Source organism: Sebastes umbrosus, chromosome 24 (assembly GCF_015220745.1).
Source record: "Sebastes umbrosus isolate fSebUmb1 chromosome 24, fSebUmb1.pri, whole genome shotgun sequence".
Taxonomy (NCBI): Eukaryota; Metazoa; Chordata; class Actinopteri; order Perciformes; family Sebastidae; genus Sebastes; species Sebastes umbrosus.
The window spans coordinates 4658293-4674019 of NC_051292.1; the positions used below are offsets into that span (position 1 = coordinate 4658293).

Below are 15727 nucleotides of genomic sequence, written 5' to 3' on the forward strand. Positions count from 1 at the left end.
AAAAAAATCAATGAATTTTATTTGTTGGTGGTTTCAAGGTGGAAAAGCATCTGACTCTCTCCATTGAAACCCACAATAATGGCATTTTGCATGGTGGATTAGCTGTTTCTAAAGCCTCCAGCGGTGGAGAAAACTCTGATCTACAATACTGGCAGCCCACACAGATGCAATATGAGCCTCTTCTCTCATTAAACAGACAAAAAGATGCAAAAGCTCTTTGTTGTTTTGACATATTTGGATCTACCTGCTCCTGTGTTCTAGTTTGCGGCGTGGCGGGCGTGTGTGTTACCTGGGCTGGGGCTCCCTGGCCACCCTGGGCCTCATCGACGCCAGCGAGTGCGTCCCCACATTCGGCGCAGGTGAGACAAACGTGATGCTCTCATTAGCAGCAAAACAGCACGGCTTAATTTGCACCTCAATTAACACTTTTTCTAGGTGATTACATTGTGCAAAAATCACGCATAAAGGTGTGAATACACTAGAACAATCTGTGGTTAATGATCAGATTTGCATTTTAACCAGATTTGCTGTTACATTTGCATGACATATATCCTTTGTCTGTGTGTGTGTTTGAGACTACGAAGATGTTCGGGGCTTCATCAGTGGAGGATACAGAGAGTTGAGCAACAATGAGGGTCCACTGGTATGTGAAGGGAAACAATGAACATCTATTTAAATATTATAGAATTAATGAAGTAATTATTGCAAACGAAGAACAATGAATGTGACACAGTAGTGCCGTCAGTACCAGCTGACTCCAAACATGGAGGTGTCTGTTCCGGCTCGCCTGGGTTTTTATTAAACAAGTCTGAGAAATCCTCACACGGCCTTACAAAGTATTAAAATGTCTGAAATCCAGTCAAATCCAATTAAAATGAAATCTAGCTCTTATTTCGCACCGTGTAATGACACATCTGTCTCAGCTGTGTCTGACTTGTAGATTAACCCGAAGCAGGATTAGTATGAAATACGTCCTACTGTACCTGCTTTATGAAACCTAGAAGGATATTAAGTCTGTTAATCTGCTTCAGTTTTTTTAATTACACTGCTGGGTGGTCTTCGTTCAGTCAAAGGCTACTACTTGAATTTGCTTTGTTTTTTTAATTTGCATTTGCTATTCATATCCACTTTGTAGAGAATAAATGTATTTAGTATATTTAATAATTTTTGAGGTTCATACTTGTATTTTGGGTTTCTACTTGAACATGTTTAATATGGAGGATGAAACCTGCCAAAATAAAAAAATAAATGAATAAATGAACAAATGACTTGATAAATAAATGTGTCATTAAATGTAGCAGAAATAATATTAAAAATAAATATAGCCATTAATTAATTGATAAAATGTGACATACATTTATATTTGTTTTAATTTGCTTCGTTATTTATTTATTTTTGTATTAATTCCATATTTATTTACTCTTCTGTTTCATTTTCCCTTTTATTTATTTATGTATTTATTAATTTATTTTTGCATTTACTTTTTATTTGTTCATTTATTTTTTTATTAATTTATTTATTCTTGCATTCATTTTTTATTTATTTTATATTAATTTTTAAATTGATGTATTATATTATTTCTGCAAGATTTTCCTTTTGCATTTCATCCCTTATTTATTTCCCAAAACTTATTTATGTCTGTATTTTTTTCTTTATACATTTCTTTATGCATTTCTGCCTCATTATGCAAATTAAGGGGCTGTCACTCAACGTGTATCATGGGGTCGGAGCAATTTATGTCATATTTTATCAGTTAATTAATGGTTTTATTTTTTATATTATTTTTGTTATATTTAATGACATATTTATTTATTTATCGAGTCATTTATTTATTCACTTATTTTTGTCTCCTTTAAACATTCATGATTGAAGAAGCGACAATCAAAGATAAAGTTAAACACAGGAAGTAACAACTACTACACAAAAAAACTACTGTGCATGTTGCAAAAATACATGGTGTATTACTTTAAGGAGGTTTTTGAACATATCATGTTTTCTTTTCTCTAGGGTCCAGACCTTTGCATCGCACATGAGGATTTTTTGCATCTAGTTCTGCCCTCCCTAAACGACCAGGATATCGTTCTTCTTATCTACACACACTCTGGTAAGACAGCTTTTTTTAATATTTGGATTGTGTCCAAATCAACTCGTGTGTCTTGACGGTTTCTCTCCACAGATGATGTCAGTGAAGTGGCGAAGCTGGCGCGCAGAGTGAGAGAGAAGATGTCAAACCTCCACGCCGTTTATCATCGGGTTGATGGAGACACTGCAGCTGCTGCACAACAAGTATCTATCTATCCATCCATCCATCCATCCATCAATCCATCTATCTATCTAATAAAGTCTGCATTGTTTTTTTGCAGGATGACATCGATAAGCTGTGTTTATCCTCACTAAAAATCACTTGGCCACCACCTGCTTCAGGGAGCTTACCACCCATGGTACAGCAGCACACACACATTGATTCAGTGACTCATCGGAGCATGATAAATAACTGTTTTGCCTCATTTACTTTTTCTGTGTCTCCCTCCCTCCTTTAAACAGATCATTTTCTGTAAAACTAATTTAGCCTTTATTGATTTTCAGTTTTTCTTGTATTCTATAGGTCTTATTTTAGATGACAGCTTTTTTTTTTTTTTTAAATGTTTGCATCGTTTCCTTCCAGTCTAGCTTATGTAAATGTAGAGACAAAATCAATTCCGCCTCTCTCTCGGCAGTGGGAGCTGTCCACTAAGCTGCTGCTGAACGCCGTGAGCACCGGAGCTCACGTCTTAAAGGGAAAGATTTACCAGAACCACATGATGGACGTGCAGGTCACCAACAGCAAGCTCTACTGCAGAGCCACACGTTTACTCCAGGTATATAAAAGGTTTTTACAGACAAGACAGAGCCACAAGATAATAATGCAGGACATGTCTCAGTTGATATTGTACTTTAGTGGTGCAAATTCCCAACAAATTAGCAATCAATCCCTGACAGAAGAATCAGTAGATTTACAGTAAACACTAAGTGAAGCTGTCCACTTCTCCTTCCAGAAGCTGTCTGGTTGTCCTGAGTCCCAGTGTGAGGAAGCTCTCCTGAAGGCCGTCTACCGAGTAGACGAGCTGACAGTGGACATCACATCCTCTGACGTCAACACGCACACACATACTGCCAGAAACACCACCAAGGTGAGGAGGCAGCACGGTACATAAAGTCCTAGAGGGATGTATGGATGGATGGTGGCTGGCTATATTACAGTATATTATCTGTGTGTGTAGGTGGTCCCTCTGGCTTTGGTCTGTTTGCTGACTGGTCGCTCTCTCACGGAGGCGGAGACTCATTTGGAGCAACAGCCAATCATAAGGGAGGCGGTGGAGGCCTGTCTGTCACTACATTCATGTATTTAATCAATTTCCCCTCTACAGAGAGAGAGGTGATGGGTCAGCAAATTAACTGATTTCTACTATATTTAGTGTAATTAGTCAAAGTTGAGTCAAAGGTTTATTGGTTCTTGTTTTGATTATGAGCTAATATTCATTATAAGCCAAAATCAGATGGCGACAGTTTGGATTTTCTCACCTGCACCTGGAGGCCTTAAAGGAGACATATCATGCTCATTTTCAAATTCATATTTGTATTTGGGGTTTCTACTAGAACAGTTTACATGCTTTAATGATAAAAAAAAAACATTATTTATCTCATACTGTCTGTCTGAATATATCTGTATCCACCCTCTGTCTGAAACGCTCCGTTTTAGCGACTGTCTCTTTAAGACCCCCCTTCCCGGAAAAGCCAAGTCTGCTCTGATTGGCTGGCGAGAAAGATATGGTACACCCATAGACTGTATATAAGAAGTGGACATAGTCACCGTGATGTCACCAATTGGTTTGTGGACTGTCGTTTTGGCCGTCGTCATCTTGGTTTTTGACTAGGAGTTGTCCATGTTTTCGTCGATTAACTTTAACCCTTTCACAGTGTGTTTTCAGTTCATGACAGTTAATTATAACCTTTTCGGCTTCAAAACAACAGTCCACAAACCAAATGGGTGACGTCCCGGTGACAACGTCCACTTCTTATATACAGTCTATGGTAGGCCCTCCACATACTCAAATGTATGCACACATGATATGGCTCCTTTAAATGCAACACCATGTTATAACACTAAGGGGCAGACTTGAGTCAAGGCTCTCAAAAACCTGCAAATGTCTTGTCAATTTGTACTGTTCTTAGAAGAGACACTGTTTTGAAATATGTAGGTATAAGATGAACATTTAATTAAATGCTTTCCTGATGTAATACAGTATATTGCATAACTGAATTATGTAAAAAAAAGAAGTCTATAATAGATACTGGGATTATGTTTGATGCTTCATTGACATGTTCAACCTGTGTGACAGTTTTCTGCAGGTAGAGGCTCTATCATACCGGTCCATGTGATGTAAGCCAACCTCAATCCCTCTGTGGCTCAACACACACACACACAGGTACTGGATTAGCGTGACGTGAGTGTATCTTGAGAGCGGCTGAGCAGCTTTGGGAACCTTTGGAGCAGAGCCAAATGCAGTATAGGGAAGAGCACAGAGCAAAGGAAGGTAAAGCGCACATTAGATCTGGATCAGAAAGCATTATTCTCGGTGTTTATACAATACAAGGACGGCCTCTGTACTCAGTGAACTCAGTGAATTCACATGTAGCGCTCCAGTTTAGAAAAACATGAGAATCTTCCTGTGCATTTATTTTATTTATATGAAGATTATTACATTCATTTTGCTCTAGGTACATGATGTTCACTTGGTGATGTCACAGACTGATGGACGGCCAAATAGACCAATAACAGCATAGGCACACACACACACACACACACACACTCTCTTGGTACCACAAACAGGAGGATTTCTATCAATCTAAGCAATAAGAAATAGATGTTTCGCCTCGTTCACACACAGAATATCTCTGCTCTAAAAGTACAAGTTGAGCCCAGCTCACTCGGCTTGGGGTTAAACGAGAGAAAATACTCCTTAGGGGTCTTAAAAAGTATGTTTTCCAGCATTTTAAACGGCAGTTTCGATCCAGTCCAGCCTCTTTAACAGGCTCTGATTCTGCTGGAGAGAGAGAGAGGACGTCAGGAAACAAAAGACACTTCCTCGTAATCTCCCCCCCCCCTCTGTTCCTGTCGATCTACCTTCATATAACCATGGATACAGTAAGGCATCAGTAACACGCTTCACGGCTGGTTATGCAAACCCCACCTGAATCTACAGCATGTAACACACACCTAAGGAATTCTTTTTTTATAAGCAGCAGAGAAGGGTTTACGTCAATCTGAAAATCAGATGTTCATGTAAATGATCACAGTAATTGGACTAGATAAATATAATGAGGTACGGTCGCTAAAGTTTACACAATAGCATGTTTAAAGGGGAAAACACATTATTATATTCAAACATGATACAATAAAGCTACTGAAATACAGTTTGTGATTTAGAATAATAAAAAATTAACAGGCAATTAACGTCTAACATGTCTCCGAGGTATATTAATGGCTATATGATTGGATAAATCATTAAACCTGTGGTCCACTGAACACACAACTTGAGTTCACATAACACACCCATGGGTGCCAAAAATGTATTTTTTTTGTTTTTAAAAAATATTATTCATACACATTGAATATAGAAATAGACATATCCCTTTCGTACATACATTTAACATAAAAAATATATATAATTCGTATAATTAAATAGGATAAGGTGGTGGTCTCAAGTGTCGAGATTCTACACCGGATCTGGAGTGATAAAGTGCTTCAAGTGTTTTTTGGTTGCAGTGTTTTTTAATCTACTACCCGTGTAGTCACTGAGGGTTTATGGGAGTCTGTGACGAGTTAAAAGTCTTCCACGTCGGCGTCACTCTCTTTGGGTTTGCGGCATTTCACCCTTCCTGGCGAGCGGCTCCTCCTCTGGCCCGCACCGCCACCATTAGCCATTTTGGGCACTTCTATGGAGTTTAAAGTTTTAGCGGGTGACTCCGTGTCGACGTCCTCTAAAGAGCCGGGCTGGCTCTCCACAGAGGTCTTGGTGAACTGACGGAGGAGGGCATCATCGTCCGTTTTGTTCACCTTTTCTTCCTCAGGCTTGAAATCTTCAACAACATCAACACCCTCTATCTCCTCCTCGTCTCCTGCGGCTCCCTCGCGTCCTGATTCGTCGGGGCTGGTGTCGCTCGGCCGTTTGCCGTCGGTGTCTGAGTCTTCGGCGTCGGCCTCCTCTCCCTCGGTCCCAGTCACCCCCTGAGTCAAACAAGATAACAGTAAATTATCTCTGAGCAGTTTTAATGACTAAATTGGGCAGCTAAGTGTCAGTAATTACAGCTAGTTACAGTAATAGTTGGTATTAAAAATAGGGTCAGTTAATGAGTTCAGAGAGGCTAAAGTAAGTAAGTGAATGAAGGTTTTTACAGAACAGTTTGCGGCTGACGATAACAGTAGACGTCCATCAGATGAAGTGTCGTGTTGCTGCCGAACAAAACAGATTTGTTCAATCTGTCTAATTGGATAGCCAGATTATCTTTTCCCACAGGCTTAGAATTAGTGTCCAGGCTGCAGCGGGTCAGATTCCTCTTTAAGGTGCGGTAGATGTTCAGGCACTCGGTGGTGTTTTAAAATAGGTGGCGGTGCTCAAATTGGTGGTATTCATAACTAGAATGTCAGTTCAGGAGTTCAGGTGTGCAGGAACGGTCACAAAATAGTTGTTGCATCCGTTAGCAGACCATGCAGCCATTAAACATCCTGATTAAAAATACTTATAGTACTAGTGTAAAATAGGTAAATAAATGTCATTACATTTAATTTAGTCTATAAGTTGTTGGAAATTGGTTCCTGGTTGGTTAATATAAAAATATAAAATGTTTAATATCCACATAAAATATGAATAATATGACCACAACTGTGTTATATTATCAATCAATCATTATCTGTCTATACACCAGATGCAAATGCTTCACAAATGTCACTTAAAATGTCCTTTTATAAGATAAGATAAGATAAGATGGACCTTTATTAATCCCCGGAGGGAAATTCAGGTGTCAAAGCAGCAACATCAGCAAACAGAGTGAATCACAGGAGAGGTAAAGGTATACAAAAATTATAAAGACAATAATAGAGATATAAAATTATTATTTATAAATTTATTTATCTGCTTAAAACTACATTATAATATGTTTTATTAAGTTTATATATTACTTTTACTACTTTCTTTATAGCAGACCGTTGCTATGACTAACAGGTCGTTGCTATGGATGCAGTTCCGATATCTGACTATTTTTTTTAGCCCAAGCAAAAAAATATTTTGTTAAATCAATAAAATAATTTCAAAAGGTCATTTGATTCATCTTACCTGTGCTGAGGCTTTTTCCTCCTCTGATGCCGCCCCTCCCTGCTCTTCACTCTCTCCTCCCGTTTCGCCTTCAACCCCGTCATCTTCATCCTCGGCCTCTGCCGAGGTGCTGACGTTTCCCTCCGCCATTTCCTCCACCGGCGTGGACTCTTCTTCATTTTTTTCAGCACCGTCATCCTCCGTTTCCCCAGATGCTTCTTCTTCTCCGCTCTCCCTGCCTGTCGCTTCTTCTTCTTCTTCTTCTTCCTTGAATTCACACACCTCACACTCTTCCTCCTCTGCCTCCACTTCTTCCTCACCCTCGCCATTTTCAGTGGTCTCTCCTTCACCTGCTTTTACCTCTTTTACTGTCTCCTTGTCATTCTTCTCCTCCTCCCCTGTTCCTGTCTCCTCCTCTTCCTCCCCTGTTCTCTCTCCATCATCTCCTGTCTCATCCTCACCTGGGTTGTCGCTAGTTTCCTCAGCATCCTCTCCTGCTGTTTCCTCATCGCCCTCTTCATTTCTAGCACACTGGCACTCTGCCTCTTCCTCTTCCTCCCCATTTTCTGATGTGTCCTCTTCCCCAGCTTCCTCACCACCTGTTTCTCCCTCTTCCTGCTCTTCATCACCTGCACTACTTTCCTCCTTGTCAGCCTCTACCTCCTCCACTTCTCCAACCTCATCACCATCTTCTTCTTTTCCTATATCCTCATCTTCCTCTGGGATTGTCTCCTCTAAAACAACATCAGCTTTGATATCCTCTTTAGTTTCCTCCTCCTCCTCCTCTTCCTCCTCCTCCTCCTCCTCCTCCTCCTCATGCACTACCTCTAAACTCCTCGCCTCATTGTCTGTGACCTCGCTTTCACTTTCCGTCTCCGCAGGTTGTGTCACCGGTGAAGGTGATGGCACCGGCGCAGGCGATGGCGCAGGTGATGGCGCAGGCGATGGGCTTTTCTTCAGCTGCAAAATCTTAAGGAGGTCGAACTCCATCATCACTGGTGCTTCGGATGCTGCTGGGTTCACTTTGAGAGGCCGGGCGGCCATTTTCTTGAGGACACAAGCATCGCAGGGGCAGTACTCATCGTCACTTCGCTGGTCGCTGAACTCGCCTGTCAACTCTCCATCGCTCAGGGCCTCGGCAGTTTTCACTGACTGGATCTTCATGACCTGAAAAATAAATCAAACATGATCTTTCTGCCTTTCAAGCAGCAGTATCTTGATGCAAAGAGAATTTAGTGGTATTACCTTCAATATTCGACGCCTCTTCTCCGTCATGGTGGACTCCCTGGAGAGGTTCGATCTTTGCGGCGGCCGGGGCAACCTCCCCCCTCTGCCGGCGCGACCCTGAATCTTCCGCACCTCGCGCTCGATGCTGCTCTCGATGCGTTTGCTCACTTCGTCCTTCAGCTCGCAGATCATGGTGTCCAGGATGACGCTGTCGTCCAGGTCCCAACGAACTTTGAACTCCGCCATGGCGCTAATGTAGTGGTTCATGAACTGTTTCTCCAGCTTCTTCAGAAGGTGCAGGACCCACACCGGATCAGGGTCTTGGGATTGTCTTTTTGACAAAGGTGCTCGCAGGACAGTCGGGGGCGTTCCTGAGCTGGAGTCCTCCAGCGTATCTTCGTTATCGGTGGGGGATTTGGAGCTGTCGTTAGGAGAGCTCTCGGTGGCCTTTGGGCTGTCCAGACTTGGAGGGATTGTACTTTGCTCTTCACTCTGTGCCGGTTCCTCTGCTCCATCTGTCTCCTCTGGTTCCTTGTGTCCTGCCTCTGCATTTCCTTCCTCCTCCTCCTCTCTTACAACCTTCTCCGCTCCCTCATCCTCATGTAAAGAGGTCTCTTTTGTTTTGTTTTGCGTCTTTTCATCTCCACCTTGATTTTCGTTCTCCTTCCCTGATCCGCCAGAGCCACTGCTCATACCCACCCCAGATGAGGACCTCGGTGGACTCACTTGCTCTTTGCCAACGTCCTTGGTCTCCTTGGCCTCAATGTTCCTGGGTTCGGTGTGCCAGAGAGACTGAAGGATGGCCATAATGTCCTCATACCGCCGGTCCTTCTGTTGGTCAAGACTCACTGCAGGCTCTATGAGCTGGAGCTGGGTCAAACAGTCCAAGAGCCCCCTGGCTGATGTGCTCAGTCTACGACCATAAACTGGAGACACCTACAGAAGACGGCAGAGAATACAGATTACATTACATACATAAATTAAACTTGCATTCATACAATCCATTCTATATCATCGTAAATTCATGCAGTATTATGTTAAGTGCCTTAGGCTTGGGCAGGCTTACCTCAGGCATGCTCTGACATCGACTCAGAGAAGAGCTCAGAAGAACTTTCATCACTGCAGTTGAAGAATGCAAGCTCCTGGGCAGAGAGTCGACGCTCAACATCATAGCGTTGGGGCGAGCCTCCACTGCATCGCCTGGAGCTGGATCTGGACTCTGCTCCACTTCTGCTGCATCACATTCAGCATCCTCCTCTTTCTCTTTTTCCTCTTCAGCCTCAACTTTCTCCTCCTCAGGACCTTCCTCCTCATTTGCTACCTCCTCTCCAGGTTTCTCTTCCACCACCTGCTCCTCCTCATTCGGCTCATCGCCGAGTGCCAGCATGCTGCTGTTAGCGGGAATGCTCCGCAGCCAGTCACTGACGACCTCGTTGGGGGAAGCGTTGGGCAGACAGGCAGGCGACAGTTCCAGCTCCTCCTGATCCGTCTGGTTCCTCTGACACTTTTTACTCCTAGACTTGTCGCTGGTTTTACTGCCCTTCGACTGTCGGCTGTGTGACCGTGCGGCAGCCATGGTTTCCTTCAGCAAATCAGCAGCGGACAGAGAGTGAGACAGAATGCTCTCACTATGTGTCTCCGTTTTGCTGCGTGGTCTGGGGCTGTGTAGAGGACAGGGGCTTGCAGATTTGATTTCTTTCTTTTGAGAATTGGACGTTTTGACACTGCCACTGGATTTGGCCTTGACCGACTCAGGCCTGAGACAACAAGGACTCTTGGAGGGGACACTAGCCTGCTCATTGTCTGCGGTATCTTCTTTCCCTTTGACCTCACTAGCTGGTCTACTGATGGCCTGGTTATCAGCGTCATTATCTCCTGAATCTCCAGCTACATCAGCATTGTTAGCGCTGGCACTTGCAGGGGATTTGCTCCGAACTTTAGCACTTGCTGATGACATTGCAGATGAGGTCCTGTTGTCGGGAGCGTCCGTATCGCCAGCTTTAGTCGTTGAAACAGACTTCACACTTCCTGTTTCAAGGTCATTTCCTACTTTGATTGGGCTGGCACTAGTGCGTTGTGCTTTAGGCTTACTGTCAAGCATTTGAGATGCTGCTTTGACACTACGGTTACAAGAAGACTTGTGAGACCTGCTGCTTTTGGTTGAAAATGCACTGGCTCCTCTCTCTGTTGTTTGCTCTCCACCTTCTTCACCTTTCATCTTACTCCCTCCTGGCGTTTCAATAGTAGGGATATTGACTACTGGATGTTTGTTTGTGCTTTTACTGATGTGCGACATGATGGAACCCGTTCCCTCCCTTTCTTCCTTCGTAGCGGACCGCTCTGCGCTTTCAGGGACATGGGGAGTTGCTGTCTTCCCTCTGCCCTTTCTCTCAGTGTTTGTGTGAACAGAAACACTGGACTTGCCACTGTCCGAGTCCGCTGTGTCTTGGTCCTCTGGCAACCCAAGAGAGACCGACCCCCATGAGTTTTGACTCAGCAGTTGCTCGGTGCCTCCTGATTCTCTCCTCAGTCTTTTGGTTGAGGATGACCGGATGCTGGCAGCACGCTCCGAAGCCTCCTCATTCTTCAGCTCCTCATTATCTTCCCTTTTCTCCTCATCCTTTGCTGAAGCTGCTCCACAGCGACATTTGGATTTGCCAGATTTTGCAGAGATTCTGGATCGAACTGACAAGGCACTGGGCCCTCTTGTCTCTCCAACAGTGGGGCCAGGCAACAACTGTTGCACGGGGGGTTGAGGACTGCTGGGTGAGCGGGTCCGTGCTCTCCTAGGTGAGAGCATTTGGCCATGAGATTTACTTCTTCGTCCATCATCTTCCACGACATTTTCATCTGTTGTTTCAATAACAGCAATATCAGCTGATGCAGCGCTCTGTGCTCTCTCTGTTGTCTCATTTCCTTCCTCGTCAACCGCCTCTGGTGTTTTAATGGTGACAGTATTTGGTGTGAGATTCTTGCCAGACTTGTGAGAAGTACGGGACCTCCCTGAAGATTTTGATTTCACAGACATGACACTGGCCACCCGCTCTTGACTTTCACTTTGCTCCTCCTCTCCGTTTGTCTCAATAGAAGGAATATCGGCTCCATTTGGATTTGGAGATGCTGTGGTTCGGTTTGACTTCTGGGACTTGGAGGACTTTGCAGAGGTGTGCGATTTCCCCGACATGGCGCTGGGGGTTCTGTCTTCCTCTGTCTTTGCCGGGTCTTTGGCTGGAGAAGCCGCTCTTGAACTTGTGTCGCAATTTGTGTGGTGAGACTTTGCAGAAGACGCTGATTTAGCAGATATTGCACTTTCAGGCCTCTGCTGTTCATCCTCTACCATCTCATTTGCGTTTTCCTTGGAGCTTGGAGATGCCGCGATTTCATTACCATTACAGTTAGACTTGTATGACTTTGAAGACTTAACAGACACGTTAGATTTGACCGATCTGCCAGACGCTTGACTCGCTGCCCTTTCTTCTCCATCTTCTCCAGTTCCTGACCTGGGAGAAAGCGGCCTTTCCGAAGCTTTGGTGGACTTATGGGATTTATTCGACTTGGCAGAAAGATTGGATTTGGCTGACATGGCAGTCCCTGCTCGCTCTTCTGCCTCAATTCCTTCTTCCTGTCCGGTTGCTTCGAGGACATCAGCTTTCTTAGCGCCTGGAGATACTGCTCCCACACAGTGACTGCAAGTTGACCTGTGAGATGTGCCAGACTTTGCTGACACATTAGATTTAGTGGATTTAGTGGATTTAGCTGATTTAGCGGACAGGACACTATCAGGTCTTTCTGCCTTGACAGAAAGGGCACTGGGAGTCCTTTTGTGTGCGTCATCCTCCTCCACAGCTGTATTGTCAGTTGGGGAGGCAACCGTAGTTGTGATCTTGACTGAAGCACTTTTTGCAGAAGATGCATCAGATTTGACTGACAAGGAGCTCCGTGCTCTCTCTACAGTGTTTTCTCCCTCTGCCTGCTCTATTGTCTTTATGTCAGGAGCCTCAGCTGTTCCGCTGCAGTTGGACTTGTGAGACTTGTTTGACTTGGCAGACTTGTTGGACTGAGCCGACACGGCACTGGGGCTCCTCTCTTCCTCTTTTTCTGCTGCACCACAAGTGCTGCCTTTACAGCCAGACTTGTGTGATCTATTGGACCTGTGACTTGTGGCCGAGGTGGCACTAAGAGCCCTTTCTTCCTCTTTTCCCGATGGGTCAGAATTGGACGTACTGGACATGGCACCAGACGCTCTGCCATCCAGAATGTTTGATGTTGCAGAGCAGCGCCCATCATTGGTGAGGTTGGTCTTGTTGGATTGCGTTGACACAGCTGAACCTTCGGAGTCGTTGTCATCGCTGCCGTTATTTGCAATCTCATGGCTGGAGAGAGGTGTGGAAGGCTTCGGAGAGGCTCGTTGGGAAGGATGGGACCTCTTTGATGCTCTACTATTGGAATTAGAGTTGACTCCACCTTTGCAGCCGCCACACTTAGTACATACGCTGGATGCCCCTGACTGTAGAGAAACTCCTGTGTGACCAGACAAGCCACTACCAACCCTCTTTATCTCATCATCTTCATCATTGTTGCTATGACAGCATTGTGAGGCGCTGGGTGGCAGGTCATCATCCGGGTCCTCTTTCAATGACTGAAGGACATGTGAGGAGCAACTGACAGTAGACAGCGGATGCTCCCCCTCTTCCTCCATTATAAGCTCATCCTCTGCTGACTTCCTGCTAAGTGGTTGTAGGTTGCTATCAATGGCAACTACCTCACTGCGGCTGCAGCATCGGTTCACCCTGCACACCTCGACATGCATATCTTCATCCTGCTCCACATCTACCTGCTCCGTCACAAATATCTCCTCCTGGAGCATTTGGCTCTGCTCTGAACCTCCGCCGCAGTTTGAGACTCGCGCTTGACAGCGCACCACCCTCCTGGAATTACACGATGAGGAAGAGCTAGAAGAGTGTGTATGTCTCCTCATAGTGTGGGTGTGGCTGGATTTATGTGGGGGAGGGACAGGAGTCTTTTTGTGGATGTGTGCTGGGTTTTCCCACAAGTCGTACTGCTGTTCTGGTCTCTGGTAGCAGCAGGGGCAGCAGTTCCTCTCCAAAACACTCTCTGGTTCGAAGGCTGGGGAATCAGGGTCAGAGCAGCTCTCTGATTGGCCCTGCTGCAGGTAATGGGGCTGAGCCTGGCTCAGGGGGCTACATCCATTAGTCAGAGATTGGGATTTTTTAACTTGTGTAGACCACTGGAGGGTCTCCTCATTGTGTAGGCGAAAACGCACCCTCATCTCTACTGAGAGGCTGCCATCTTTATTGACCAGGACACGCTTTTCAATGTCGTCGTTCGTAATAGCCGGTCTGGCCTGGGAGTGGGCGCTGACACCGTTGCCGTATGACTTCTCTGAAGACAAGGAGAAACGGGCGGAGCGGTTTGAAGAATCTGAACGAGGGTGGATGATGCTTTTTTTGGTTTTCAAACCAAAGTTAACTGAATGGAGAGAGAGAAAAGAAAATATAAATGCAACCAGAATTTCAAATTTTCTACTACTACTGTTGTTGAAATTGAGGTTTGTGTTTCGGGTAAAACAGCTTACCATTTTTCTTGCTTTCATGCCCTTCACTGTACTCGCTTGCTCTGGACTGAGCACCATGAGGTGGGGATCTCGCTCCTTGAGTAGCAGGAGATCGGGCCCCGTTTCCAGGAGTCCTGGGGCCAAGACCAGGGGACCTGCTGCTCAGACCGGGCAGTTTTTCCTCCGAGCTTTTCCTGATAAAGTTTACCAGCACTGTGCTGAAGGCTTCCCGGCCGACACACACCAACACACCTGGACAAGTCATGAGGCTTTGCACGCTGTCAATCTGAAAACAAATTCACACAGTTAGTTTCCACTACAAAGGGTGTCATCTGCAATACAAAACACACTCTAAACATTCAAAAACAAGCCACTTCTTACCCTGCGTCCTTCAGCCGTGTAGAGTTTGCGGACGTGAAACTGCATCACCTCGGACACTTCATCAAGAAAGGCCCTCAGGCTCCTGGTCGACCTCCTGCTCAGCACCACGCTCCTCCTCATGCCCGGCTCGCTGTTCTTCACCAGCAGGATCCGTCGCTGCCTGTAAGAGAAATGGCCGGGCGGCGTTGTGGACGAACACTCGGGCCGCTGGGGCCTCCGGCTATGATGGTACCAGATGTTGGGACGTTTGCTGGCCAGCTCCATGTTGACCGGCTTGGCCTGGCGCTGGTCAGAGCAGAGGTAGCAGCCGCCGTCCTGGAGCTGCTCCAGTTGTTTGATGGCGTGGGTGCCGCGGGGTGTGGTCACAGTCCGCACGCCAAATGGCAGGGGCACCTGTAAGTGGACACACATATGCATAAACGGTACATATCTGTATCTATTGTGTCTCCAGATCAAATGTCATTCAGCCTGTGAAAATCTAAGGAAGTGGAGTTAATACTGTTGCAAAGTTGAAAAGAAGTTCATCTACGCAGTCGGCTTCAAAAGAAATCCCTACATCACAGCTCTGATACCTGTCCAACTAACCTTTTGGGAAAGGTCGTCCAGCAGGGCGTCGAAGCATTTGAAGCTGCGCTTGTGGATGGCCATCCTGACGCCACCGAACTGGCTGTCGCCGCTTTTGTAGAAGGTGATCCGCTTGGCCGGGGCGGCTGTGGTCACATGGGCGGAGCGTAGGCAGGAGGGGGGATGCGGAGGGAGGGGCGAGCCATGTTTAGACGGAGGGCAGGGGTCCCACATCTCTGCCTGGACCGAATGCATGCTGCGATCTCACACACACCTGAGGGATACACACAAATATGCAACACTTTATTATCTGTTCACACACTTTCTAATCTTACATGATCACACCTCCTAATCAGGACGGCGGATTCAGGACAGGAGATCCACTAACAGGACTACTTGGCATATAAGGGTGTTACATCTGTCATTTGGCTACCGCAGGGGAAGCATTTTGTACTAAGCTGCCAGGTGAATGGTTACCTGACAAACCCTTCCTGCATTTAATAACCGACATACCTAATAATCACCAGATTCCCTAAAGATTCCCAACGATTCTCATTCTCCCAACATCATGTGGGACAAAACACTGATGGATTGGCTTCAATTTTCAACAGAAAAAAAGTCACATGAT

The 15727-nt window shown here is 45.4% G+C and overlaps 2 protein-coding genes across 5 annotated transcripts in view; one reads left to right on the forward strand and one right to left on the reverse strand.

Annotated features, from left to right (window-relative positions):
- The window catches only part of gckr (glucokinase (hexokinase 4) regulator), a 22486-nt gene extending 17327 nt beyond the window's left edge, over window positions 1-5159 (forward strand). For 3 of the 4 annotated variants that reach the window (XM_037761705.1, XM_037761706.1, XM_037761703.1), the window contains 8 exons: window positions 262-359; window positions 576-643; window positions 2008-2104; window positions 2177-2286; window positions 2364-2441; window positions 2718-2858; window positions 3036-3170; window positions 3261-3671. In XM_037761705.1, the coding sequence (XP_037617633.1) occupies window positions 262-359; window positions 576-643; window positions 2008-2104; window positions 2177-2286; window positions 2364-2441; window positions 2718-2858; window positions 3036-3170; window positions 3261-3389 (856 nt within the window). In that variant the 3' untranslated portion in view covers window positions 3390-3671. Of the gene's footprint in view, window positions 1-261; window positions 360-575; window positions 644-2007; window positions 2105-2176; window positions 2287-2363; window positions 2442-2717; window positions 2859-3035; window positions 3171-3260; window positions 3672-4379; window positions 4421-5060 lie in introns of those variants that run through there. The other variant, XM_037761704.1, reaches the window with a different exon arrangement.
- rp1l1a (rp1 like 1a) overlaps window positions 4705-15727 on the reverse strand; it is a 14072-nt gene continuing 3049 nt past the window's right edge. Inside the window, exons 2-8 of the mRNA XM_037762571.1 lie at window positions 15121-15373; window positions 14536-14928; window positions 14176-14440; window positions 9646-14069; window positions 8598-9515; window positions 7374-8519; window positions 4705-6268 (exon numbers count right to left, since the gene is read on the reverse strand). Of these exons, the coding sequence (XP_037618499.1) occupies window positions 5864-6268; window positions 7374-8519; window positions 8598-9515; window positions 9646-14069; window positions 14176-14440; window positions 14536-14928; window positions 15121-15354 (7785 nt within the window). The 5' untranslated portion in view covers window positions 15355-15373 and the 3' untranslated portion in view covers window positions 4705-5863. The remainder of the gene's footprint in view (window positions 6269-7373; window positions 8520-8597; window positions 9516-9645; window positions 14070-14175; window positions 14441-14535; window positions 14929-15120; window positions 15374-15727) is intronic.